This window comes from Zalophus californianus, chromosome 1, assembly GCF_009762305.2.
Source record: "Zalophus californianus isolate mZalCal1 chromosome 1, mZalCal1.pri.v2, whole genome shotgun sequence".
NCBI lineage: Eukaryota > Metazoa > Chordata > Mammalia > Carnivora > Otariidae > Zalophus > Zalophus californianus.
The window spans coordinates 58554797-58581295 of NC_045595.1; the positions used below are offsets into that span (position 1 = coordinate 58554797).

Sequence of the window (26499 nt, forward strand, 5' to 3'; positions counted from 1 at the left end):
GAAGCAGGTTTAAGGTTGGAGAAGGGGCGAATCAAGAGTTCAGTTGGGCACAAGTTAGAGGCGCTCATGAGATGTCTAAGTAGATGCCAAGTAGACAGTTGACTTCATTCATCCTGAGTTGGGACAGGGCCTGAGCTGGTGACAGCAAATGGGGAAGTCAGGGACGAGTGAGATCCCTGGGGTGTGAATTTGGATGGGAAGAGAGAGGTCCGCTCCTGGGGCATGCCGGTATCCATGCTGGGAGTTTGGGGAGGGCACAGCAAGACTGAGAATGAGTGGCCAACGGCAGGCGACTCTGCCTGACACCGTGGACAGGTCCAGAAAAGGCAGGCGGAAGGCTTAACGGCTAGCTTAGGTCAATGTAGTGACCTCAGCAGTTCCCATGCAGCCAAGGCTGAGAGTTCAGTGAGGGGCTATAAGAAGATGCGTGTGGGAGGCAGGTAGGGTTTGGAGCAGAAGGTGGGGCAGCGGGGGGGCGGGGCAGCAAGGGGCGGGGCAGCAGAGGGCAGGCATTTCGGATTTAAGAAGGGTTGCTTATAAGATGAAGTTTTACACCACAGGTCTGCTCCTGGGGATGATCCCCCCACAGCAGAAGAATCTAGAGGCGGTGAGGGGAAGCAAAGGCAGAAGCAGCAGGGGCTGGAGGCTGGGCAGAGGGAGGGGGCTGCGCTACGCCACCAGGAAGGGTGTATCCCTGGTAACATTAGGATGGACACGGATGCAGGTACCTGGGCAGCTAGTTTGGCGGGGCGGTTTAGGGAGGATGGGAGTACACAAGCAGGGCCTCCAGGTCTGGGACCATGAGGTCATAGTGAGACCAAGTTACCGGGAGCCGTATGAGGCTGCTCAGGTGCAGGCATGGAGCAGGAGGAGAGCAGGGACTTGCCAAGTGAGTATGAGGACCCTGGTTGGCCGGCAGAAGTATTAGAACCGGGGCCAGAGGCAGTGATCTGGAGAGACAGAGGTGGCAGGCCATGGGGGCAGGGATGGAATTTGAGGGGACAGGTGGGGCTAAGACGAGGTCTAGGGCCTGACCATGGGAGGGTGGCTCCAGGAGCGGGGGAGCAGTACAGGAGAAGGGAAAATGTCCAGGGCATGAAGGATGAGTTATGTGTTGTGCAAACCCTGACCCACCAAGCCCTTCGGGGCCCCCACACCTGCCGGCAGAGGCCTAGGGTAGAAATCCAGGTCCGGAGCCAGGAAACAGAATTATCCTTTCATATCTGAGTGCCTATGAAGAATGGACCCACGACAGGTTCAGAACTCAGTGGGATGAAGCTTTCTGCAAACCTATCCAGAAACAATTGCAACAGAAAAGGCCCGTGCGCGATGGGGAGGCTTTCCTGGCAATGTCACCAGACCCAGAAACCACTAATGGTAAATTGATGCGACGACAAAAAATCAAACAAACAAAAACCTTAAGAGCATCTCTATGCCAAAAAACAAAAACAAACAAAGAAAAACCCAGAAAGAAAAGAAAAAGAAAAAGAAAGACTAAGTAGGGCCATGTCACCCGGGAAGACTTTTAAAGACCAGTAGACAAATGGGAATCCTGTTAACTTCAAGAGTAATTGGAGAAACATGAAAAAAAGAAAAAGTAAAAATGTGATACTATTTTTCATCTGTCTGATTGTCAGATTAAAGGGTTTGACACGTGGGATTCCAAGGCTGAGGAGAAAAATGCGTTCATAGGCATGGTTGGGGGCGCTAAGTGGGTATAACCTTTAGGGAATGCAATTTGGAAATTGCTCTCAAATTTAAAATGTCTATTCCCTTTGGCCCTGCTGTTCGGCTTCCATGTTCAAGGTAAATTGTTAACTGAAAAAGGCAATTTTGACTCCAGCGGGAGGTGTCTTTGTGATAGAGGTTGGTCCCGGGAGATTTATTAGGGGAGAACGGAGCAGGTGGGTGGGTTGCAAACCAGCCCCTGGGGCCCCCTGAGCTTCATGCCCCACAGGGAGGGGAGAACATCAGGCCCAGCACTGACTCTGTGTGGCTGGGGCTTGGCTGAGGAGGAGAGCTTTGAGCCTGCATGGAAGGGGGTAGGGCAGGGAGGACTTAGGGGTGGCAAATGGGTTGCTCAAATGCCAGCAGAAGAGAGCTAACGTTGGGGAAGGGGTGAGGAGCAGAGGGGATGGAGTGGGCAGAGAGGCGCCAGCTCATTCTGGATCCAGGAACAGCAGCTGGGCTGACTTCTCCAGAGGAGGTCCGGCTGTTTACCAGGAACCAAGGGAGGTGGGAGGAGGAGGGGCTGGGCTGGAGGAAGCAGAAGCGAGTTGGAGGTGACATCAGCTAGTGGCCCTGTGGCCTGCCACCCTAGGCAAAAGAGCCAGCCCAGTTACAGATCCATCATTCCCTCCACATCTGACCACAGAAACTCCACCTACCTGCATCTTTGGAGCTCACAGAAGCCCGACAGCTTCAATGACAGCAGCGGGCCTTCCCCCAGAGGGCCAGGCCTGTGCCCGTGGAGGCTGCTGTTGACGCCCTGGCAGGTGCCGGGGCTGGGGAGTGCATAAGAGCAAGCCCAGACTCCCTCTCCCAGGTGAGGGCCGGTGGCTGCTTCTGGGTGGGCCTTGCCTTGACTGTGTAGGTGGTGCTTTATGGCTCCAGGTACCGGTCTGGGTCCAGGTGCCCGTGGTCGGAAGCCTGGGCTCACCACTTGGACGGGACGAGACTCTGGTTTCCTGGTGTGAGGATGAGGCAAGCCAGCTCCCACTTGAAACAGGGCCTGTGAAGTTTGCACAGCTCTGTGAACACACGAAGGATAACTGCAGCTCCCACTCCCACAGGGGGACCTCCAGGGTCTGTGCATCCTACCTCGCTGCAGCTGTTTAGAAGCCTGGAAGGACACACATCCAAGTGCTAAGGGTGGTCGCCTCTGGAGATAGGCACTGGGGGAAGGGAGTGCCTTCCCGTTTTTTTACCTCATATATAACTACCTGTACGGTTTTACAATAAACATGTATTACTTTTGTAATTAAAGCCTTGAATGAAGAGTTCTTTTTAAAGACAGACACAAAAGCCAGGGCCTGCAAAGTAAGCACACACTGCTGGCACTGCCCTGCCAACACTCTGGTTCCTGTCAGGCTGGCTTTGGTGGAGCGGGGGGGGCCTCCCCAGGACCGGACCTTGCCTTAAATCTGCAGGTCAGGCAGTGTTGTCTGTGTGGGGCCGAGGGGCAGCAGGGAATGAGGTGGGGGGAAGGCCATGGTAACCAGACGGATCACAGGGCAGGAAGAGCTGGGGAGGCTGGGGTTCCTTTGATACCACCCCCTCTATGGGGATCATTGCTGCCCCAGGAAACACCTACTCCCCTGACGGTGTGAGATCTCCTCAGCCTCCGCCCCATACGCCCCGACAGGCCTTTGGTGGCCAGGCTGCCAGCCTGGAGACACTGTCTTCCCACAGAAGAGCAAAACAGATTTGCTGGGGGCCTGCAGAGGCCTCCAGGGGATGGGGTGAAACGGGGGGGGGGGGGGAGAGTGGATTCCACCAGGCAGGAGCAGGGAAGGGTCTCTGGGGTGCCCAGCAGGGGGGGTCAGAGGTGGGGGTGAGGGAGGGATGGGGGACAAAGCTGGAGGGGAGCAGGTCAGGGAGGGGAGCGCTCTGTTGAGGTCAGCTTGTGCAGAGGGAGTTTGGAGCTGAGACCTTGATCCTGAACCAGGGCTGGCCTGGGGGCACCTGCCCCTGCGGGGGGGGGGGGGGGGGGGGGGGGGAAAGGCCAGGGGGTAGCTCTGAATTGAACCCTGAGAGCAGTAGGAAGCCTTTGAAGGTTGTTCTGCCCAGGGGTGACTGATTTTTCATTTCAAAAACATCCCCTGGGCTAAGGGGGAGGGGACTGGCAGGACTAATAGGGAGTCTGGGGGCTGTCAGAAGGAACTCATCAACAGGAATTGGACAGATCTAGAGCAGCTGGGGGCTCCCCCTCTGATCTGGGGAGGGGTGAGGTCTTGGGCAGCCGTGTAAAGGCAGGAGGTCAGAGGTGCAATGGTGGGAGTTGGGACAGGACGTCACCTGCCCAGGGAAAGGGCAGAGCCACACCAGGACAGGGAGAGGCTGGGAAGCCACCTTATTGTAAAATGAGTCCTCCCTAAATTAATAAATGCTCATAATACCGTTCCACTTGGAAACCCGATGTTGTTTGTTTTGGGGTCTGAACAAAATGGTTTTAAAGTTTCCTTAGACTAAAAGCACACGCCCACTGAACAATGAGATGCACCCAAAAAGGATATTCTTTAGACACCCTGGAAAGATTGCCAGTGGCACAGGGGAGGGAGAGACAGGGCATCAGTCTGCAGTAGGAGGTGCTCTGTGGGCACTGTTAGCTCTGTGCCCGAGTCCTAAACACTGGGGCAAATCATGCATGGAATTTCTCCAAACTAGGAATGCGTTCACTCCCACCAGTGCAAGAGAAGGAATATGAAACATGAAGAACAGTGGCCACCTCTCAGCCCTCCTCCCTGCCCCACTGGGCTGACGACAGACGTCCAGGTACAGGGGCGGTGCTGCTTGTTTTCTCAGCATGGGCAGTACTGCAAACCCGGGGGAGCAGACTCCAATGTCTGGGGCAAGAAAAGCCATCTTTTAATCCAGCCCGCAGATCCTTACGGTGCAGCAAGAACCATGCCTCCAGGCTCGTGTTCTGGATCGGTAACCAGTTTCTCAGCCTTTTGGAGCAAATACAGGTCCCTTTCATGCCTTGTCTTACTGACTTTCCACGTGGGTGCTCCCAGTCACAGCCCACTTGGGTCTTTCCTTCTGCACTGATGTCACAGTGCTCTGGTCCCAGTGGCTTTCTAGTTAAGGGGTGACATCTGGCCAGACATGGGGCCCTTGTGTTTTCACTTAACCCTGAGGGTCTGGTTTAAAGGCAGATTCTGATTCACTGGGTCTGGGTGGGGTTTGAGATTCTGAATTTCTAACGGCTTCGGGTCCTGGTCTGAGGTCCACAGCGAGTAACGAGCTCTAGAGCACATTTGGGTTGACATTTTTTACTCCGTGCACTTTTAGGATGCTTCCTGATGCCGTGATGCCTGCCTCGTGAATGATCTATTCTGTGGTGTGCACCTGCTGGTTTTCTTATCTGGTTATTTCCAGATGGACCCGCTGGTTGCTTCTGGCTCCTCACACCCCATGGCAGTGAAAGATCTTGCCCAAGACCACTGGGTCTTCAGGGTTGGTGTGCACTGAACTCGAAGAAGCACCCCCTTGGTCCGCAACAGCGGCATCATGCCAGCCAAGAGACACCAGCAACACCTTTTGAGTTTGCCAACCTGACGGGCTAAAGTGAGCCACTATAGCTTTATTTTGCATTTGTCAATAAATAAGGCATTCTGCTCACATGTTTGTGAGCCTTTGAAGTTTCTTTTTCTTTTTCCCTATTTTAATCCTTTAGCCTGCTTTCTTAATAGAGCTGAGTCTTTTACTTGTTGATTTACAGGAATAGATCTCTATCAGCACACATTACACTAAATATTAGTCCTTTTTCAATTTTAGACATGCAAATGCCTTGTTCCAGTCTATCACCTGCCTGCTAACTTTGTCTCAAGTATCCTTTGTTGAGCAGAAATCCTTGATTTTGATGTGCACAAATCCATCCATTCTGCTTTGTGATTGTTACTCTGGGGGTTGTGTTCAAGGAGTCCTGCCTCTCCTCCCCACCCCACCCCTGCCCCAAGAGCTCTCTCTCATTTATCACTTCACCTCTGGTTTTATCTTTCATTTTTAGGTTCTTAATCCTTCCAGAAGCTACCTCTGTATATGGTGAATACAGAGAAAAATAAGACTAGACAGCTGCTACCACCATCTACAACAGGGGATGGCATTTTATTTGTAGGTTAATTGGGGGATACTTGACATCTTTATAATATTAAGTCACCCCCATTCAGGAACACTAAATTCTTTCACTTTTTTCAGGTCTTTTTAAAACATCTCACTTAAAATTTCCCCATGGAGGGTTTTTTTTTCCTTTAATTTTTTTTATTGTAAAAGAAAATACGCATGACATAAAACTAATCCTCTTAACCCTATTTCAGTACTCAGCGCAGTGATATCAATGTATTCATAATGCTGTGTGACCAACCCCACCATCATCGTCGGAGATCTCCTCCTCTTGTGAAAACGAAACTGTGTTATATTATTCAATAATAACTGCCCCCCCCCGCAGCCCCTGGCACCCACTGTCCTACCTTCTCTCTCTGTGAGTTTGATGACCTCATGAGTGTGGGATCATATGGTGCTTGTCCTTTGGTAACTGGCTTATCTCACTGAGCACCATGTCCTCAGGGTTCACCCATGTTGTAGCATGTGACAGAATTTCCTTCTTTTTGAAGACAGAATAATATTCCATTGTCTGCATAGACCACATTTTGAGTTTATCCACTCATTTGTCAGTGGTCACTTGGGTTGCTTCCACCTTCTGTCTCTTGTGAATAATGCTGCAGGGAACACGGTGTACAAATGTCTCTTCGAGACTCTGCTTCCAATTCTTTTCCCCATGGATTTTATGTATTCCTTACTAAGGCAATTCCTAGATGCTATACATTCTGTTGCTCTTACGAATAATATCTAATCTATTATAGTTATTATATTTTCTCAATGGTGTGGAGAAATGCTGCTAGGTTTTCTAAGTGGATCTTGTATCCACCAATCTGGGTGAATTATTAAATTTCAAGGTTTGTATTTTGATGGGTTTTTTTATGTGGCATATGTATAAAATGTCATATATACAAATGACATAGTATATATATATATATACTATGTCATTAAAAGAATGTGTCTAGGGGCGCCTGGGTGGCTCAGACGGTTAAGCATCTGACTCTTGATTTTGGTTCAGGTCATGATCTCAGGGTCATGAGATTGGGCCCACATTGGGCCCCAGGCTGGGTGTGGTGTCTCTTAAAATTCTCTCTCTCCCTCTCCCTCTCTCCCCCCGACCCCACACAAACTCTCTCCTCTCTCTCTCTTAAAAAAAAAAAAAGAGAGAGAGAGAGAATGTGTCTAAAATTTCCTGCATTAAGTAGAGTGTTCTGTTTTATAAATTAACCATGATAAAATTAAAGCACAAGTAGAAAAATTAGTTTGAAGTTGGTGAAAGAACACTGTGCCTGTTGTAACAGGAGGAAAGGGGGACTGAATATGTGACCATGGTAAGTCCGTGTATTTTGTCAGTGGGACATTGAAGGACTGTGGTAAAATAACTTTGTCCCCCAGGTCCTGGCATCAAGCTCCTACATGCTTTGGGATCTCCTGAGTGATAGGAGTGTCTTTTGTGTGTGAATGAATGAGCTGACTCTTCGCAGAGGCTCCTAGAGAGCTTCAGGATGGAGCCTGGTCTCCAGAAAGACCAAGTTGTTATTAGAGAGTGTTGGGACTTTCAGCCTCAGCCCCTGAATTCTGGGGAGGGGACAAGGGCTAGAGATTGAGCTAATCACCCTTGGGCAATGATTTAGTCAGTCAAGCCTACATAGTGGGACGTCCATAAAAACCTTAAGTGAAGGGGTTTGGAGAGCATTGTGCTGGGGAATACGTGGAGGTGCTGTGAGGGTGGTGTGCCCAGAATGGTCACAGGAGCTCCAAACACCTCCCTCATCCCTTGCTCTATTCATATCTTCCATTTGGCTGTTCTTGAGTCATATTCTTTATAGTAAACAGATAAGCTAGTGAGTAAAGCACTTTCCTGAGTCCTGTGAGTCATTCTAGGGAATTATCAAATCTCAGGGGATGGGTCATGGGAACCCCCAAATTTGTAGTCAGCCAGGCAGAAATGTGAGTGGCTTGGGCACCCCATTTGTGGCTGGCATTTGATGTGGGGGTAGTCTAGTGAGACTGACACTTCAACCTGTGGAGTCTGGTGCCAAATCCAGGTGGTTGGTGTCAGAATTGAGTTGTTGGACACCAGTTGGTGTCAGCGTTGGTGGCAGGGGAAAAAACCCTTCAAGGGCTTATAAGAGCTTCTGTTTTCTCTGCAAAGTAAGAGATAAAGGCATTTACAGAGAGAAAACATGGTTCAGTAATATAAGAAAAAATAGAAATATTAAGGTGCCTGGGTGGATCAGTCGGTTAAGTCTGCCTTCGGCTCAGGTCATGATCCCAGGGTCCTGGGATTGAGTCCCACATGGGCCCCCTGCTCAGTGGGGGTTCTGCTTCTCCCTCTGCCCTTCACCCTGCTTGTGCTCTCTTGCCCACTTGCTCTCTCTCTCAAATAAATAAATAAAATATTTAAAAAAATAGAAATATTAAAAGTAAGAAGTAAAGCTCTAATTTGGGGGAGAGAGTGGGATGGGTGGCTGACTCATAAGCCTGGAGGCTGACTGCCAACATCACCATTTTACTAACTAGTGACCTTGGAAAATCATTTACCTATGTTCTGCCTCCATTTCCTCACCTGTAAAATGGGCTCAGTAGCAGGACCCGCTTTGGAGTTCTTGTGAGGCCTAAATGAAAGATTCCTGGCATATCCTCAGCACTCACTAATTATTAGCTGCTATTATAATTATTTGCAGTAGTATTTCTCCTACCCAAACCCTCATGAGAATAGATTGGACTTGAAAAATAGTTTTAATAAGGTAGCCAGTTCTAGAGTCAATAGGCAAAAATCTAAAACTTTTCTAAATATCAGCAGGAATCAGAAAGGAAATATAATAATAGACAAGCTTCCAATCACAAAAGCAAAAATGCCAGATAGCATATGACAATAGCATATGACAAAAACAAACCTAAAAATTCCTATGGAAGTGTAAAAGTCCATGAAAGTCAATAAGATGGGGGCAGACACTCTCTACCAACTATATAGACTTATTAGAAAGTTACAGTAAATTAAACACAGTTTGGTACCAGAGTAGTTTTTTAAAAAATCAATGAAATAGCATAGACAGTGCCAAACATGGCCCTGAACTCATATGAGAAAACTGGTATAACACAGAGAGGCTGTAACAAATTGCTGGTGAAGCAACAGACTGCCACAGAAACAGTGCTGGGAAACTGGTCATTTGCATGGAAGCTTTAAAGTAATCCTTTATGTCATAGCATGGGCAAGAATAAATTCCAAATGGATTAAGTGCTTAAATTTAAAAAAAAATATATTTAACATTAGGGGAAAATGTTGGAAAATACCTCAGATGATGTCGGGGTAGGGAAGAACTTCTTAAACAAGGCATAAAGAATAAGGTGAATTTTGTTGCATTAAAATTAAAGCTTTTAGATGATAAAAGACACCACCAACAAAGTGAACAGACAGAAGGGAGAAGATGTGTGCAATGCATAGGACTCATGGAGAATTTGTACCTAGCTTATAAAGACCGCTCCTACAAATCAGTAAGACAAGGACAAAAATCTGAATGGAAACATGAGCAAAGAATATGAACAGGCAATTCAGAGAAGAATAAATCTAAATGACAAACACGAAAACATAATAAAGCTCATTACAAATCAGGAAACGCATATTAAAGCAATAATGAGATGTTATTCCATATCCATTGCCTTAGCAAAAAATATAAAGTGTGGCAAGAAATAACTGTTGGTGGGAATGTGGGGTGATGGGAACTCTTGTACTCTGCTGGCGCTGGGGGTGGTGGGCACAAACTGGCATAGCTACCTTGGAGAACAGTTTGGCGTCATCTACTACATGAAAGGTGCACACGTCCCCTGACCCAGAAATGCCACTTCTGGGGATCAGCCTGGAGAACCTCTTACATGTGTCAGAGGACAGATATCCAAGGATGTTCACTACTTGGAATGGTAAGAAATAATAGTAAGGAAATTGGAGCAACCTAAATGTCCATCAACAGGAAAGGGATTACACAAATCACAAATTGTGGCATTTTCATACAGCAGTGAAAATGAAGTATTTCAACATCAATGTATCTCAAAAACCTAATGCTGGTGGAAAACAGCTAGTTACAAAGCAAGATTTACAGTGTGATGATCTAGAGTTTTAATGCATGCAAAACAATTCTATATATTGTTTATGGACACAAACATATTTAGTAGAAGTTTAAAATTGAGTGGCCCACAGAATGAAAGAAAATATTTATGGATCATATATCCGATAAGGGTTAATATCTGGAACATATAGAGAACTCCTAAAATGCAACCACAAAAATCCTAATTCCAAAAATACGTAAAGGGCTTGAATAGACTTTTCTCCGAAGAAGATAAGCAAATGGTCAATAAGCACACAAAAAGATGCTTAGCTTCACCAATGATTAAGGAAATGCAAATTGAAACTACAATGAGATCACCGCTCACACTTGTTTGGATGGTTACTATCAAAAAAGTAAAAACAGTAAGTGCTGGCAAGGATGTGGAAAAATTAGAACCCTATGCACTGCTGGTGGGAATATAAAATGGTACAGCCACTGGGGATAACTTACGGTGGTTCCTTCAAATATAAAAAATAGAATCATTGGGATGCCTGGGTGGCTCAGTCAGTGAAGCAGCTGCCTGCCACTCAGGTCATGATCCCAGGGTCCTGGGATCGAACCCCACCTTGGGCCCTCTGCTCAGCGAGGAGCCTGCTTCTCCCTCTCCCTCTCCCTCTGCCTTCTGCTCCCCCTGCTTGTGCTCGCTCTCGCTCTCTGTCAAATAAATAAATAAATAAATAAATAAATAAATAAAATCTTTAAAAAAAACAGAATCATCATATGATCCAACAATTCCACTTCTGGATATATACACAAAAAAACCTGAAAGCAGGGTCTTGAAAAGATGTTTGTACAACCTATGTTCACAGCAGCATCATTCATAACAGCTAAAACATGGAGGCAATCCACGTGTTCGTGTTGGACGAATGGATTAGCAAAATGTGGTCTATCCAGACAATGGAATATTATTCAGCCTTGAAAAGGAAGGAAATTCTGTCACATGCTACAATGTGAATGAACCTTGAGGACATTATATTAAGTGAAATAAGCCTGTCACAAAAAGACAAATACTGTCAGATCCCACTTATACGAGGTCCCTAGAGTCATCGCATTCACAGAGACAGAAAGCAGGATGGTGGCTGCCAGGAGCTGGGGGAGTGGAATGGGGAGTTCGTGTTTAATGGGGACAGAGTTTCTGTTTGGGAAGATGAAATGGTTCTGGAGATGGCGGTAATGGTTACACAACAGTGTGAATGTACTTAATGCCACAGAACTTCACTCTTAAAAACAGTTATGACGGTAAATTTTATACTATGTGTATTTTACTACAATAAAACAAGAAAGAACTGAATGCCAGAACAGAGGGGGACAGAGAGAAAAGGGATTCCAGAGGAGAAAAAAGAGTTCAAATGTAATTTCTCTTTAAAAAAATCTCAAACTGTGGCATAATATTAAGTTTGTTAAATTTGCCAAATTATAGTGGTACGCACATGAATATTCATTATTTTGTTCTCATCACTTTTCAGTGTTTTGAGACATTTCATAATAAAAAAGAAAATAGATACATGAAGACATGAACCCCAAACCCTAGAATAGGAACAACAACACAAATAGCCAAAAAAGGAAAAAAATAATAAAAGGAGAGATTACTTTTGTATTTTTTATTGCATTAGTGTTTATCCATAAAGCTGAAGTTTATTCTTTCAACAGACTCAAAAAACTGGCCATTGGCCAATCTTTGTAAGAGAGAGAGCATGCAGAGGGAGATGCAAATTCTCATCAGGAGAAAAATGGAATTTAACTTCAAGGAAAGAGAATATTTTTTTAAAAAATCATAAGAATGTGTCATGAACAATTACTATCATTACATTTTAAATGCTTAATGAGATGGACAACTCTCTAGGAAAATCTGTATAATCAAAAATCAAACCAAGAAAAAGTAGACAATTAGGAGAGCTCAATCAGCTTAAAGTAAACTAAAAGTGGAGCCAAGATCAACACGTAAAATATTTGTGCATGAATTTGACCAAGGCATTTCATGCAACTTATTTTGGAACATGGAAACACGGGGCACCACTCACAGTAGGCTGTGACCAATTCTGTTGTCAAGTGACTAACCAAACACTTGCCCACAACCCCTCCACTTTCATCAAACTCTACCAAGAGAGGCCAAAAAAAAAGAAATACTCACTTTCTCAGTCTTCCTCACAATTAGAGGTTCCCATATGACAATTCTGGCCAATGAAACACAAACAGATATTTCCTGGGAGCCTCAGGGAAAGTTCTTGTTTTCTTGATGAAAGGAGAAGGCCATCTGGTGCCACCATCCCCCTGCTTCCTGCCATGGACAGGAATCCTGGAGCTGAGATGGCCATCTTGCAGCCATGGCTGAAAAGCCAAGACACTGCAGAATGAAGGCCCAGATCTGGTTGAGTAACTGAAGGAAGGTCAACAGCCACCTACCCTCTACACTTCTTGTCATGGACACTGTTGAAAAGTTTCATATTTGTTTATCTGTTACTTACAGCTGAGTCATTTCTAAAATAAGCACAAACCTGATTTAAACCCCATCAAGGACACTATAAGAAAGTTAAGTTACAGCCAATCTCATACACAAACAGATGGAAATAATCCCAAATAAAATAGCAAGTCAAAGCCAGCAGTGCATTAAAAGAAAATGCCAAGTAGGGTTTAGTCCAGGAATTTAAGGATAATTTAACATTAGAAAAGTCATCAATGTTATTCACTTCATTAGCAGACTAAAGGAGAAAAACCATCTGTTCATCTCAATAGATGCTAAAAAAGCATTTGATGAAATTCAAAACTAATTCATAGTAAACATTCTTAGTGAACCAGGTGTAGATGCTATCTTCTTTAATTGAATAGAACTCTTTATTGAATAGAAATCTGCAGCAAATATCTTACCAGGAGAAGAGGAGAATTTCCACGAAAGTGAGAAGGTAGGCAAGGATGTGTGCTGTCCCTGTCAATATAAGCTCTAGCCAATGCAAGTAAATAAGAAAAAAGAATAAGCATACATTTTGGAAAGGGAGAGAGATAATTGTCATTGTTATCTTGTTGTTTACAGGCAACAGAATCATCTATTCAAAAATCTAAGAGATTTTACAAAGAAACAACCTTTCTCTGGCCTCTTTTTCATAGCTATAAATGAGAGATACTATTTGCATGGACCTCATAGGGTCATTAGGACTATTAATTGACTTAGTGCATGTAAGGAACTTTGAATGCATATGATAAGCACTAATAAGGCACAAGATCAACTATCCTAAAGACCAGTCATAACAAATTAGAAATTGAAAAAAAAAATCTTCTTTTTTAAAATTTTGTTTACAATAGCAATCAACCTATGATATACCAGAAATAAACATAACCAAAGATGGGACTTAGGCAGCAGATGACAAAATCCCTAGAAGGAACAATACAGAAGTCTGGAACAAGTGGAGAGACGAAGTGGGCCTGAGGGGTGCCGTGAAATGTCATCACCCTCCAAAGTAAGTCAGGTGTTCAATGCAATTACAAGCCATATCACACAAAGACTTTTCCTAGAACTTTGCCAGCCAGTCCTCAGATGTACATGAGAAGAACGGAAATCCATGAATACCCTAAAATAGACTGTAAGCACAGAACAGGGAAGCCCAGAGTCACCTGCCCAAGTCATTTCCTCTTCCTCCTATGGGTATGCCTCAGTCATAGAAGTGGAATTGTTGGTGCTTGCAGATCCCCCGCCAGATCCCAGGCCAGATTCTGCTCTCCAGTGTCCAATGCCCTCCAAAAAGATGTACCGACTCGTGATGATGCTAACATAGGATGACCACGTTTGCCCTAAAGTTGATTATCCATACTTTAGTATCTGACAAATCAGATAATTGAAAAATATCCCACTGTTTTAAAAATTATTAGTGCAGCTAACAGGATGAGATCATGTGTTTTCCTATTTGCCACAGTCCCCACTAGTCCCAGTGGCTTTATGGCATAGAACTATAAGGTATATAAGTAGGAGTGGAATAGCTGGATCACCGGGTACCACAGCTTCTACTTTATTTTTAATACCAAACAATCCTCCAAAACGAGTGTCCTTAGCTGTACTCCCACCCATGTGTGAGCATGTAAGGAACTCTGCTTGCTCTGCAGCTGCCTCAGCTTTTGGCATTGTCAGACTCTGTGATGTTAGCCATGCGAGTGGGTAGATAGTGGCATTTCATTGTGATTTTCATTTGCATTTTCACAATTACTAACAAGGCTGAGCACCTTAAAAATTTTTATTTTATTTGAGTACAGTCGACACACAATGTTACATTAGCTTCAGGTGTACAACACATGATCCAACAACTCTATACGTTATGCTGGGCTCACTGCAAGTGTTAGCTGCCATCTGTTATCGTACAGCACTGTTACAATATTGTTGACTCTAGTCCTTAGGCTCTGCCTTTTATACCCGGGACTTATTCTTTCCGAAACTGGAAGCTTGCCCCTCTCACGCCCCTCCACCCAATCTGCCCATCCCCCACCCCCTCCCCCCTGGCAACCATCAGTGTGTCCTCTGTATTTATAGGTCTCATTCTGCTTTTTTCATGTGTTTTGTTTTTTTAGATTCCACAAGGCTGAGTACTTTTTCATAGGTCTGTTGGCATTTGGAGATCCTCTTCTGTGAAGGGTCTGTTCAAACCTCTTGCCCATTTTTCTGTTAGGTTATCTCTTTTTTAAATTGATATGTAGGGTTCTTACTATATTCTGGGTTGCAATCCTTATCAGTGCCCTGCGGATGTAATCTCACAGCTGCCTTTTCCCTCCTCAATTTACTGCCTGCTTTTACTCACCTGGACCATTAGGAACCTGACTTTGTGACATGTGCATCACATCTGCTCCCATGAGCATCTGAACATCCGTGACATCTTAAGGCCATTCAGCCTCTATCTCTCTGTTGAGCTGCAGACCCACATGCCCAGCTCCCTTCTACAGTCTTGCTATTCAAATTGGGTCCACAGACAAACAATACTACACCCCCAAGGGCTGGTTAAAAATGCAACATCTTGGGCCCTATCCCAGACAGATCTCCAGAGCCAGAATCTCCATGTGAAGTAAGATCCCTGGGGAGTTTATGTGCACATTCAAGTTGGAAAAAATCTGCCTTGGTCCCTTCCACAAAGCTGTGTTGTGCACACTAGCATTCAGCATATCTTGGAGAACAGAGTGGCTCCTGCATGCGCATCCCTCACCCCCACCACCAGCAGCCCTGCCTCCACGAAGGGCCCAGTCTCCACCCAGGGTTCAGGGGGAATCAGGACCTCCCACAGGCTGAGAGAGCTTGGCCACTTCCACATGGAAGTTTCATGTGACCCTAGAATGAACACATGCCAAAACAGGGATACCAAGTTGGATATATTTAACTAAACTTAGCAAATTAATGTTTTACACACACATTTCAATATATCAGCTATAGGTGAAATCTCACTGCAGACAATCAAAGGCTAGATCCAAAACACTTTGGTCATGGAAACTCCAGGCCAGATGGGGTCCTTGGCCTCTTGGCGACAATCCCCACAGAACCCCAAGCACCCCTAGTGCTCTGTTGGCTCTCTCCTCTCCACCTCCAAAGTAGCTCAGAAATCCCCCTGCTTCTCTCTGTCCTGCTACCCACACCACCTGTCTACTAGATTATGGCTTCCTCTCCCAAGGGCACTGCCTGGGGCCATGCTTGACCTCCTAAAACCTATTATCCACCCTTCAGCCAGAGCATTCCTTCTAAAACACAAATCTGTTTGTGTCACTTCTGGCTTAAGCCAATTCAATCCCTCCCTGCTGCTGTCAGGATAAAATAAAACTCCTGACACCCAGTTAATTCTAGCCCATCCCCAGCCCTCCCACCATGCCACCAGCCAATTGAGCTTCTCTGTTCCTCAAATACTGACTCTCACGAAAGGCTCCAGCAGCCTCCATCTCTCCATCCAGAAGTTTCCTTCTCAACCACCTGCCCTAACTTTCAGGCCTGGATCAGGGCTCTTGGGCCCTCTGCTTCCCCCTCAGAGCGCATGCTACTCTTCCCACTGTGGCCTGTTCAGGGGTCTCTCTCCTGAGTGGAACCCCGGGGCCACTGCCTCCAGAACCACACCTGTTTGCTCACAGTGGTGCCGGCTCCCAGCACAGGGCTGACCCTGAGTCGGCCCTCAGCAGCTGATGCATTTGGGCTCTCACCTGCTGGGGGTTATGATGGCTAAAGAAAGCTGCCCACAAGTTAGCGTGCAAGTCTGTGTGGACAGATGTGTCTATTTCTCTTGGGCAAATACTGAGGAAAAGAATGCTTGCCAAGTGCATATTTGACTTTACAGGAAACTGCCCGTGGTTCCCTTTCCCATCCTGCTAGGAAAGAAAGGGGTGGCAATGGGTCCTTCGTCACCAAGGATCTGGCTTCCTCCGCCAAGAGTCTGTGTTCTCAGCAATACAAGCGGGGGCTCTAAGGGAAGAGGAACCATGTGTTCCCCCAGTGTAGGAGGAGCTGGCTTGCTGGCATCCCCCTGTCTTCTCTCTGGCTCCTTCACGTCACACTCCTAGTCCCCCCCACATGCTCAACACTTCTGGTGACTTTCCTTGTGGTCATGCTGTCCTCAGTTAGGTTGTGAAGGGCTCTTTTTTGCAGCCATTGGATGGAGCTGGGTCCTCGTATGGACTCTGGCCCCCATTAGGACCAGGCTGCACACAGGGTTATGCTCCACCATGACAGAGGTGGTCCCTGTCCAGACGGATGGGGTCTCCTAACATCTATGCCCAGAGGAGTCTCCCTGCCTCCTGGCCAAGGTAACATCTTAGGGGGCTGCTTTTGGTTTCAACCTGCCTGGGACTTAAACATCTAGTTATCTCAGCCTCTTGTACATGGACCAGGGAAATCTCCAGCTTCTATCCTAGGTGAGAATCCAACCTCTACCCAAGGCAGGCTGGAGGCTCCACTGAGGTTTCATCCCTGGACAGACCTCCATTCCATCCCTTCTAAGTGGATTACTGCATGTCCCATTGTTGGCCTACAGACCTTCTTCCCCCAGCCCAGAGCGCTGCTTTCTGCTCCATACCCTCAGCTTAAACCCCAGGCCCCAGCCCTGCCCCACAGACAACACTGACCACGCCCCAATCTTGCCACATCTCCCTCCTCTCTCCTCCACCCTCTCCCCCTCTCGCCTAAGAGGTTTGAATCCTGCTGGGGCTTTGAAAGAAGATTGGCTGGGGGTTGATGAATGTCAGGGTTTACCTGTGAGACAGAGCTCAAGGGACTCCATTTCTGCCATTTTTCTGCTAGCTCCCATTTTATTAATGTTCCATAATTTGCCTGCAAGTAAGCCAAAGAAGCTATGTTCCCACTCCAAGAGGGAAACAAGAAAGTTAATCATTCTGAGTTTGTCCTAGGCCTCAGACACCTAATAACATCTAAGGAGAGCCAGATCCCAAACACAATCTAGCGCACTAGCTGCAAATAAACCTCGGCAGACACTGGCATCAATACCCCTCCCTTCGGTAATTTATGAAATAACACCTATGGTTCACCTGACACTTAGCTTTGATCAGACCCTACCCTGGATTCCTCAACGAACACGTACACGGGACCCCTTTCCAATATAAGCCCTTAGCTACAAGCGACAATAGGACCCATTCTCCTTTCCTTTCTGAATCTCCCACCCTATCTGCTATTCTCCACCTGTCACTTATGTGCTTCAGTGAACTCTGTTTTCACTTGCTGCACTTCACGTGTGATTTCTACCCTGCTCGAAGCCAAGGACCCCCTGGGCTGGTCCTGTGGGACGCCACTCTGGGCCCTCGGATCGGGCCTGCCTGCATCACCTGGGGCCAAGAAGCTCTGCAAGTGTCCCCTACTAGAAGGTATAAAGGCAGCTTCTCTGCACTGCCTGTCAGCTTGGCCTATATGCCACGTGCCCTCAGTCCCTGAACTGTTCCTCTGCCCTGTCCCGTTGGTCACTCCTGGGATGACCACCCTTGTCGCTTCCAACTATCTTTTGAAAAAAGAAAAATCAACTTTGAGATGTAATTTACAAGAATAAAGTTCGTCTACTTTAAGTGTAAAGTTTGAGTTTTGATAAGTACATACAGTCATATAATCACCACCGTAATTGTGGCCTACAGTATTTCCATAACCTCAAAAAGTCTCCCTGTGCCCCTCTGCAGCAGACCACCACACTACCCCACCCCCTGGTGACCACTGATCTGTTTTGTCACTAGAGCTCAACTGGCTTTTCTACCTTCCTTGTGTTTTCCATGGTCCTAAACTGTAGAATGGGCTAATGGTGTTTATTTCCTGCAGTGGTAGGAAACGTCGAACAAGAAATAAAATGAGGTTTTATTTGTATAGTTGCATTATGTGTAAAGGGGTAGAAGATTTTTCTTCAAATTTGAAGGATTTTTCATTCTCTGCCTTAGAACACAGTCCACTTTGCAAATCCTAAGAGTACCACCTGGGTAAGAAAAACAATCTTCCTTCTGGGCAGCTCCAACCACAGCCCTGCCAAGCCTGTGAGATGTCGCAGAGGGAGAGAAGTATATGCATTTCATCACCAGCAAAGAAAGTGTGATTTCTGTTGGGAGCCACAAACCACAATGCAGAAGGGCAGTGCTGGGATGGCAGGCCCAGGGAGGGCACTTTGAAATGTTGTGCAAAGTATTTTCCTTGCAGGGAAGTCTGGGGGTCCTGCAGCCCTCCATGCATTGATGCTCAGGCCTCCCCAGCCTCTGGTGGGAAGAGAAGAACCCAGTGGAGAATATAGAAGGAGTTGTCTGGGTTCACAAAGAATGAGCACAGATGCAGTCTGAGATGGAGGGAAGATCATTCAGGCACTTAGCTCTTCCAAAGGTGATTTTTAATAAGTAGGGGTCAAGAAATTGTAGAGATGAGAATAAGTTAGTGGTTCCTGGGAGTTGGGGCTGATTCCGGGGGGGAGGGGAGGCGTGGCCATAAAGGGCAGCACGGGGGAGGGATAGTCATTGTCTTAATGACATCTACACACATGATAAGAGACACAGAACTAGACAAGCACACAAAGTCAGTGTCCTGGTTTCCATATGGTGCTACAGTTGGGTAAGATGTAACCGCTGGGGGACAGCAGGAGAAGGGGACAGGGTCTCTCTGTACTATCTTTGCACTTCCTGTGAATCTATAATCATTTCAAGATTGAAAAGTTAGAAAAGACAGTAGTGAGCTAAGCTTGGAGTGCTGAACGGAGAGATCTTTGTAATAAGCCACTGCATTGGGAAGAAGAAGGATGAGATTTATGAGTTTCTGCCAAATGCAACCCCAGTGAGTAAAGAAGCCGGACAAGGCTGGCAAGATGGAAAGGAGGCTGAGACTTCCTGGGACCCAGAAAGGGGAACGACATCCCCCTCCTTCCAACTTTACCAGTCTAGGGACTGGGCAAGGTGCTGAGAACCTGCGTAGGTTGAGAAAGCTATGTGCCTCTTAGAGACACCCTGTATTCTACCTGGCATCAACACCCTGTCCCTTGATCAGTGTGGTGTCAGGGTGAAAGGCCTGAGGGAGGCTCACAGAGCCCCACACACCTTTGGAGAAACAGCCAATGTCACCTGAGCTCCAGAGGGAGTGTGGAAGAGCTGATGGCCTAATAGGCGGGCAGTGGCTAGACTCAGGCTAAGAAGCCCTCTGAACCACAAGCCACAGAGTGTTAAAGACACGAGCAGTGGACACCAGCTCCCCAATGCCAAAAATACCAGGACCCAGCCCCCGATCAGCAGGTGCCAGCCTGTAGTACCCAGCACCAGGCAATATACGCACCCCTCAGAAGAGGCTGGGTATTAGTATTGGGAACTACACTTGATCTTAGCCAAAAGGCCGAGAAGCGATTAGTATTGGGAACTTACTAGAAATGCAAACTCTCCAACCCACCCCACACTCATAGAATCAGAAATTCTGGGGTCAAGCCTCAGCCCTCTGTATTGTAACAAGCCCTCCTGGCTAAAATGAAGGCTGAGAACCCCAGGGACTAAGGGAACATCTCTACTCCATGGATTTCTCATCAATCCTTACCTGGGTATGATGGATTCTAATTCTTCCTCATAAAGCTGTGCACCCAGTTCTTTGTGTCTTTAGATTGAGCACCTCTTTTTTTTTTTAAAGATTTTATTTATTTATTTGGCAGAGAGAGACACAGCAAGAGAGGGAACACAAGCAGGGGGAGCCTGAGATCATGACCTGAGCCGAAGGCAGATGCTTAACGACTGAGCAACCCAGACACCCCTGAGGACCTCATTCTTAATCAAAGAGAATTTTTAGTCCATTTATTTGCAATTTCTCAAGTTCATGATTTGAATAGCAGGATCATCAAATGATTTATTTTTTAATTACCAAGCTAATAGATCCTTGTTATCAAAAATGGACGATGCATATAAGCAGAAATAAGAAAATTATGATTACCCATAATTTTACCTCCTAAATATAATCTATGTCATCATTTTGGTAGGCACTCTTCTGGACCATTTTCTTATGCACAGATACGTTTCTTTCACTCACCAAAAAAGGGATCAGCTTGTATAAACTGCACCATAACTTGCCTTTTTCATTTCATAATATATTATGAACAATTTTCCTTGTTAATCAATAAACTTTTATTAGCTTTTTTTTTTTTTTAGGCCTTAAATAAGGTTTAATAGCTGGTGATTTTCCCAGTGCTCTTGGCACATCCTCATCTGAGTTCAGTGGGTAAGAGCAGAGCTGGGCATGCCACAGAAACCTTTAGAACCTTGTTCCAATACAGCTCCACTGCTTGTTGGTTGTGTGACTTTGCTGGGTTAACTTTGCTGAGCCCAAGGTCTAGGGAAGGGGCATTGGGGTGGAGTAATGATGGCGCCTGCTATTTTTGAATGCCTCCAAGGAAGATAAAACATTATCTTTACTCCCCTGGGACCGGAGGAAGGAGGCATCTTAAGCTTTAAAATCCTGGAATTTCTTCAAGGAGAGAGATAGTCTCTGTCTTTATCATATATGCTCATTCTTTCCAGCTTCTAAGGCATGTTTGCTGTTCGGTCATTTCTTTTTTTTTTAATTTTTTTATTGTTATGTTAATCACCATATATTACATCATTAGTTTTTGATGTAGTGTCCCATGATTCATTTTTTGTGCATAACACCCAGTGCTCCATTGCAGAATGTGCCCTCTTTAATACCCATCACCAGGCTAACCCATCCCCCTACCCTCCTCCCCTCTGGAACCCTCAGTTTATTTTTCAGAGTCCATCGTCTCTCAGGGTTCGTCTCCCGCTCTGACTTAATCCCCTTCATTCTTCCCCTCCTGCTATCTTCTTCTTTTTCTTTTTTCTTAACATATGTTGCATTACTTGTTTCAGAAGTACAGATCTGTGATTCAACAGTCTTGCACAATTCACAGCGCTCACCATAGCACATACCCTCCCCAATGTCTATCACCCAGCCACCCCATCCCTCCCACCCCCCACCACTCCAGCAACACTCAGTTTGTTCCCTAGATTAAGAATTCCTCATATCAGTGAGGTCATGTGATATATGTCTTTCTCTGATTGACTTATTTCACTCAGCATAACACCCTCCAGTTCCATCCACGTCGTTGCAAATGACAAGATCTCATTCCTTTTGATGGCTGCATAATATTCCATTGTGTATATATACCACTCCTTCTTTATCCATTCATCTGTTGATGGACATCTTGGCTCTTTCCACAGTTTGGCTATTGTGGACATTACTGCTATAAACATTGGGGTGCACGTACCCCTTCGGATCCCTACATTTGTATCTTTGTGGTAAATACCCAGTAGTGCAATTGCTGGGTCATATGGTAGCTCTATTTTCAACTGTTTGAGGAAACTCCACACTCTTTTCCAGAGGGGTTGCACCAGCTTGCATTCCCACCAACAGTGTAGGAGGGTTCCCCTTTCTCCACAACCCCGCCAACATCTGTCATTTCCTGACTTGTTAATTTTAGCCATTCTGACGGGTGTGAGGTGGTATCTCATGGAGGTTTTGATTTGGATTTCCCTGATGCCGAGCGATGTTGAGCACTTTTTCATGTGTCTGTTGACCATTTGGATGTCTTCTTTGGAAAAATGTCTGTTCATGTCTTCTGCCCATTTCTTGATTGGATTATTTGTTCTTTGGGTGTTGAGTTTGAGAAGTTCTTTATAGATTTTGGATACTAGCCCTTTATCTGATATGTCATTTGCCAATATTTTCTCTCATTCTGTCGGTTGTCTTTTGGTTTTGTGGACTGTTTCTTTTGCTGTGCAAAAGCTTTTTATCTTGATGAAATCCCAATAGTTCATTTTTGCCCTGGCTTCCCTTGCCTTTGGTGATGTTTCTAGGAAGAAGTTGCTGCGGCTGAGGTCGAAGAGGTTGCCCCCTGTGTTCTTCTTTAGGATGTTGATGGACTCCTGTCTCACGTTTAGGTCTTTCAACCATTTGGAGTCTATTTTTGTGTGTGGTGAAAGGAAACGGTCCAGTTTCATTCTTCTGCATGTGGCTGTCCAATGTTCCCAAAACCATTTGTGGAAGAGACTGTACTTTTGCCATTGGACATTCTTGCCTGCTTTGTCAAAGATGAGTTGACCATAGAGTTGAGGGTCCATTTCTGGGCTCTCGATTCTGTTCCATTGATCTATGTGTCTGTTTTTGTGCCAGTAGCATACTGTCTTGATGATGACAGCTTTGTAATAGAGCTGGAAGTCTGGAATTGTGATGCCGCCAGCTTTGCTTTTCTTTTTCGATATTCCTCTGGCTAATCGGTGTCTCTTCTGGTTCCATACAAATTTTAGGATGATTTGTTCCATTTCTTTGAAAAAAGTGGATGGTATTTTGATGGGGATTCCATTGAATGTGTAGATTGCTCTAGGTAGCACTGACATCTTCACAATGTTGGTTCTTCCAATCCATGAGCATGGAACGTTTTTCCATTTCTTTGTGTCTTCTTCGATTTCTTTCATGAGTATTTTATAGTTTTCTGAGTACAGATCCTTTGCCTCTTTGGTTAAATTTATTCCTAGGTACCTTATGGTTTTGGGTGCAATTGTAAATGGGATCAACTCCTTGATTTGTCTCTCTTCTGTCTTGTTGTTGGTGTACAGGAATGTCACTGATTTCTGTGCATTGATTTTATAGCCTGCCACTTTACTGAATTCCTGTAGGAGTTCTAGCAGTTTTGGGGTGGAGTCCTTTGGGTTTTCCACATACAGTATCATATCACCTGCAAAGAGTGAGAGTTTGACTTCCTCTTTGCCGATTTGGATGCCTTTGATTTCTTTTTGTGGTCTCATTGCTGTGGCTAGGACTTCTAATACTATGTTGAATAGCAGTGGTGAGAGTGGACATCCCTGCCGCGTTCCTGACCTTAGGGGAAGAGCTCTCAGCTTTTCCCCATTAAGAATGATATTCGCTGTAGGTTTTTCATAGATGGCTTTTATGATATTGAGGTAGGTATCCTCTATCCCTGTACTCTGAAGAGTTTTGATCAAGAAAGGATGCTGTACTTTGTCAAATGCTTTTTCTGCATCTACTGAGAGGATCTTATGATTCTTGTTCTTTCTTCTGTTAATGTATTGTATCACGTTGATTGATTTGTGGATGTTGAACCAGCCTTGCAGCCCAGGGATAAATCCCACTTGGTCATGGTGAATAATCCTTTTAATGTACTGTTGGATCCTCTTGGCTAGTATTTTGGTGAGAATTTTTGCATCCATGTTCATCAAGGATATTGGTCTGTAATTCTCCTTTTTGATGGGGTCTTTGTCTGGTTTTGGGGTCAAGGTAATGCTGGCCTCATAAAATGAGTTTGGAAGTTTTCCTCCATTTCTATTTTTTGGAACAGTTTCAGGAGAATAGGTATTAATTCTTCTTTAAATGTCTGATAGAATTCCCCTGGGAAGCCATCTGGCCCTGGGCTTTTGTTTCTTGGGAGATTTTTGATGACTGCTTCAATTTCCTTAGTGGCTATAGGTCTGTTCAGGTTTTCTATTTCTTCCTGGTTCAATTTTGGTAGTTGATACATCTCTAGGAATGCACCCATTTCTTCCAGGTTATCTAATTTGCTGGCCTAGAGTTGCTCATAATACGTTCTTATAATTGTTTGTATTTCTTTGGTGTTGGTTGTGATCTCTCCTCTTTCATTCATGGTTTTGTTGATTTGGGTCATTTCTCTTTTCTTTTTGATCAGTCTGGTCAGGGGTTTATCAATCTTGCTAATTCTTTCAACGACCCAGCTCCTAGTTTCGTTGATCTGTTCTACTGTTCCTTTGGTTTCTAGTTCTCTGATTTCTGCTCTGATCTTTATTATTTCTCTTCTCCTGCTGGGTTTAGGCTTTATTTGCTGTTCTTTCTCCAGCTCCTTTAGGTGTAGGGTTAGGTTGTGTATTTGAGACCTTTCTTGTTTCTTGAGAAAGGCTTGTATTGCTATATACTTTCCTCTCAGGACTGCCTTTGCTGTATCCCAAAGCTTTTGAACAGTTGTGTTTTCATTTTCATTGGTTTCCATGGATTTTTTTCATTCTTCTTTAATTTCCTGGCTGACCCATTCATTCTTTAGTAGGATGCTCTTTAGCCTCCATGGATTTGAGTTCTTTCCGACTTTCCTCTTGTGATTGAGTTCTAGTTTCAAAGCATTGTGGTCTGAAAATATGCAGGGAATGATCCCAATCTTTTGGTACCGGTTGAGACCTGATTTGAGACCTAGGATGTGATCTATTCTGGAGAATGTTCCCTGGGCACTAGAGAAGAATGTGTATTCCGTTGCTTTGGGATGGAATCTTCTGAATATGTCTGTGAGGTCCATTTGGTCCAGTGTGTCATTTGAAGTCTTTATTTCCTTGTTGATCTTTTGCTTAGATGATCTGTCCATTTCAGTCAGGGGGCTGTTAAAGTCCCCCACTATTATTGTATTGCTGTCAATGTGTTTCTTCGGTTTTGTTATTAATTGCCTTAATAATTGGCTGCTCCCATGTTTGGGGCATAGATATTTACAATTGTTAGATCTTCTTGTTGGATAGACCCTTTAAGTAGGATATAGTGTCCTTCCTCATCTCTTATTACAGTCTTTGTGTTAAAATCTAGTTTGTCTGATATAAGGATTGCCACCCCAGCTTTCTTTTGGTGTCCATTAGCATGGTAAATGGTTTTCCACCCCTTCACTTTCAATCTGGGGGTGTCTTTGGGTCTAAAATGAGTCTCTTGCAGACAGCATATCGATTGGTCTTGTTTTTTAATCCAATCTGATAGCTTGTGTCTTTTGATTGGGGCATTTAGCCCATTTACATTCAGGGTAACTATTGAAAGGTATGAATTTAGTGCCATTGTATTGCCTGTAAGGTGACTGTTACTGTATATTGTCTGTGTTCCTTTCTGATCTATGCTGCTTTTAGGCTCTCCCTTTGCTTAGAGGACCTCTTTCAATATTTCTTGGAGGGCTGGTTTCGTGTTTGCAAATCCCTTTAGTTTTTGTTTGTCCTGGAAGCTTTTTATCTCTCCTTCAATTTTCAATGACAGCCTAGCTGGATATAGTATTCTTGGCTGCATATTTTTCTCGTTTAGTGCTCTGAAGATATCTTGCCAGTCCTTTCTGCCTGCCAGGTCTCTGTGGATAGGTCTGTTGCCAATCTAATATTTCTACCATTGTAGGTTACACATCTCTTCTCCCGAGCTGCTTTCAGGATTTTCTCTTTGTCTCTGAGACTCGTAAGTTTTACTATTAGATGTCGGGGTGTTGACCTATTATTATTGATTTTGAGAGGGGTTCTCTGTGCCTCCTGGATTTTGATGCCTGTTTCCTTCTTCACGTTAGGGAAGTTCTCTGCTATTATTTGCTACAATATACCTTCTGCCCCCCTCTCTCTTTCTTCTTCTTCTGGGATCCCAATTATTCCAGTGTTGTTTCCTCTTATCGTATCACTTATCTCTCGAATTCTGCCCTCGTGTTCCTGTAGTTGTTCATCTCTCTTTTTCTCAGCCTCTTTATTTTCCATCATTTGGTCTTCTATATCACTGATTCTCTCTTCTGCCTCATTTATCCTAGCAGTTAGTGCCCGCAGTTTTGATTGCACCTCATCAATAGCCTTTTTGATTTTGACTTGGTTAGATTTCAGTTCTTTTATTTCTCCAGAAAGGGTTTCTCTAATAACTTCCACCCTTTTTTCAAGCCCAGCTAGGATCTTTAAAGTCATGATTCTGAACTCTAGGTCCAACATCGTACTAATGTCCGTATTGAGTAGGTCCCTGGCTGACGGTACTACCTCTTGTTCTTTTTGCTGAGGTGATTTTTTCATCTTGTCATTTTGTCCGGAGGAGAATAGATGAATGAGAGAACAAAATGCTAACAGGTTAACAATGTTCCCAGCAAATATACTCTACAGAAATCAGAAAAGACCTGAAACCAGGGGAAAAGAAAGGGAAAGAAAGAAAAAAGAAAGAGGAAAATAAAAGAAAAAAAGATAAAAACAAAAACAGAACAATACTAAAAAATCCGAATATGATCAAATATGATCAGGCTAGTGCATAGATCAGTGCCACACACTAGATTTTGGGTGTATTTTGGTCTGTTAGAAAAAAGTGCCTCCTAAAATTTTAAAGGAAGAAAGACATATGTACAAAATA

At 44.8% G+C, this 26499-nt stretch overlaps 1 protein-coding gene across 1 annotated transcript in view; it reads left to right on the forward strand.

The window, feature by feature from the left end:
- Positions 1-858: 858 nt before the first annotated feature.
- The window catches only part of C1H3orf56 (chromosome 1 C3orf56 homolog), a 34898-nt gene continuing 9257 nt past the window's right edge, over positions 859-26499 (forward strand). Inside the window, 1 exon segment of the mRNA XM_027581883.1 lies at positions 859-889. Coding sequence (XP_027437684.1) covers positions 859-889 — 31 coding nt within the window.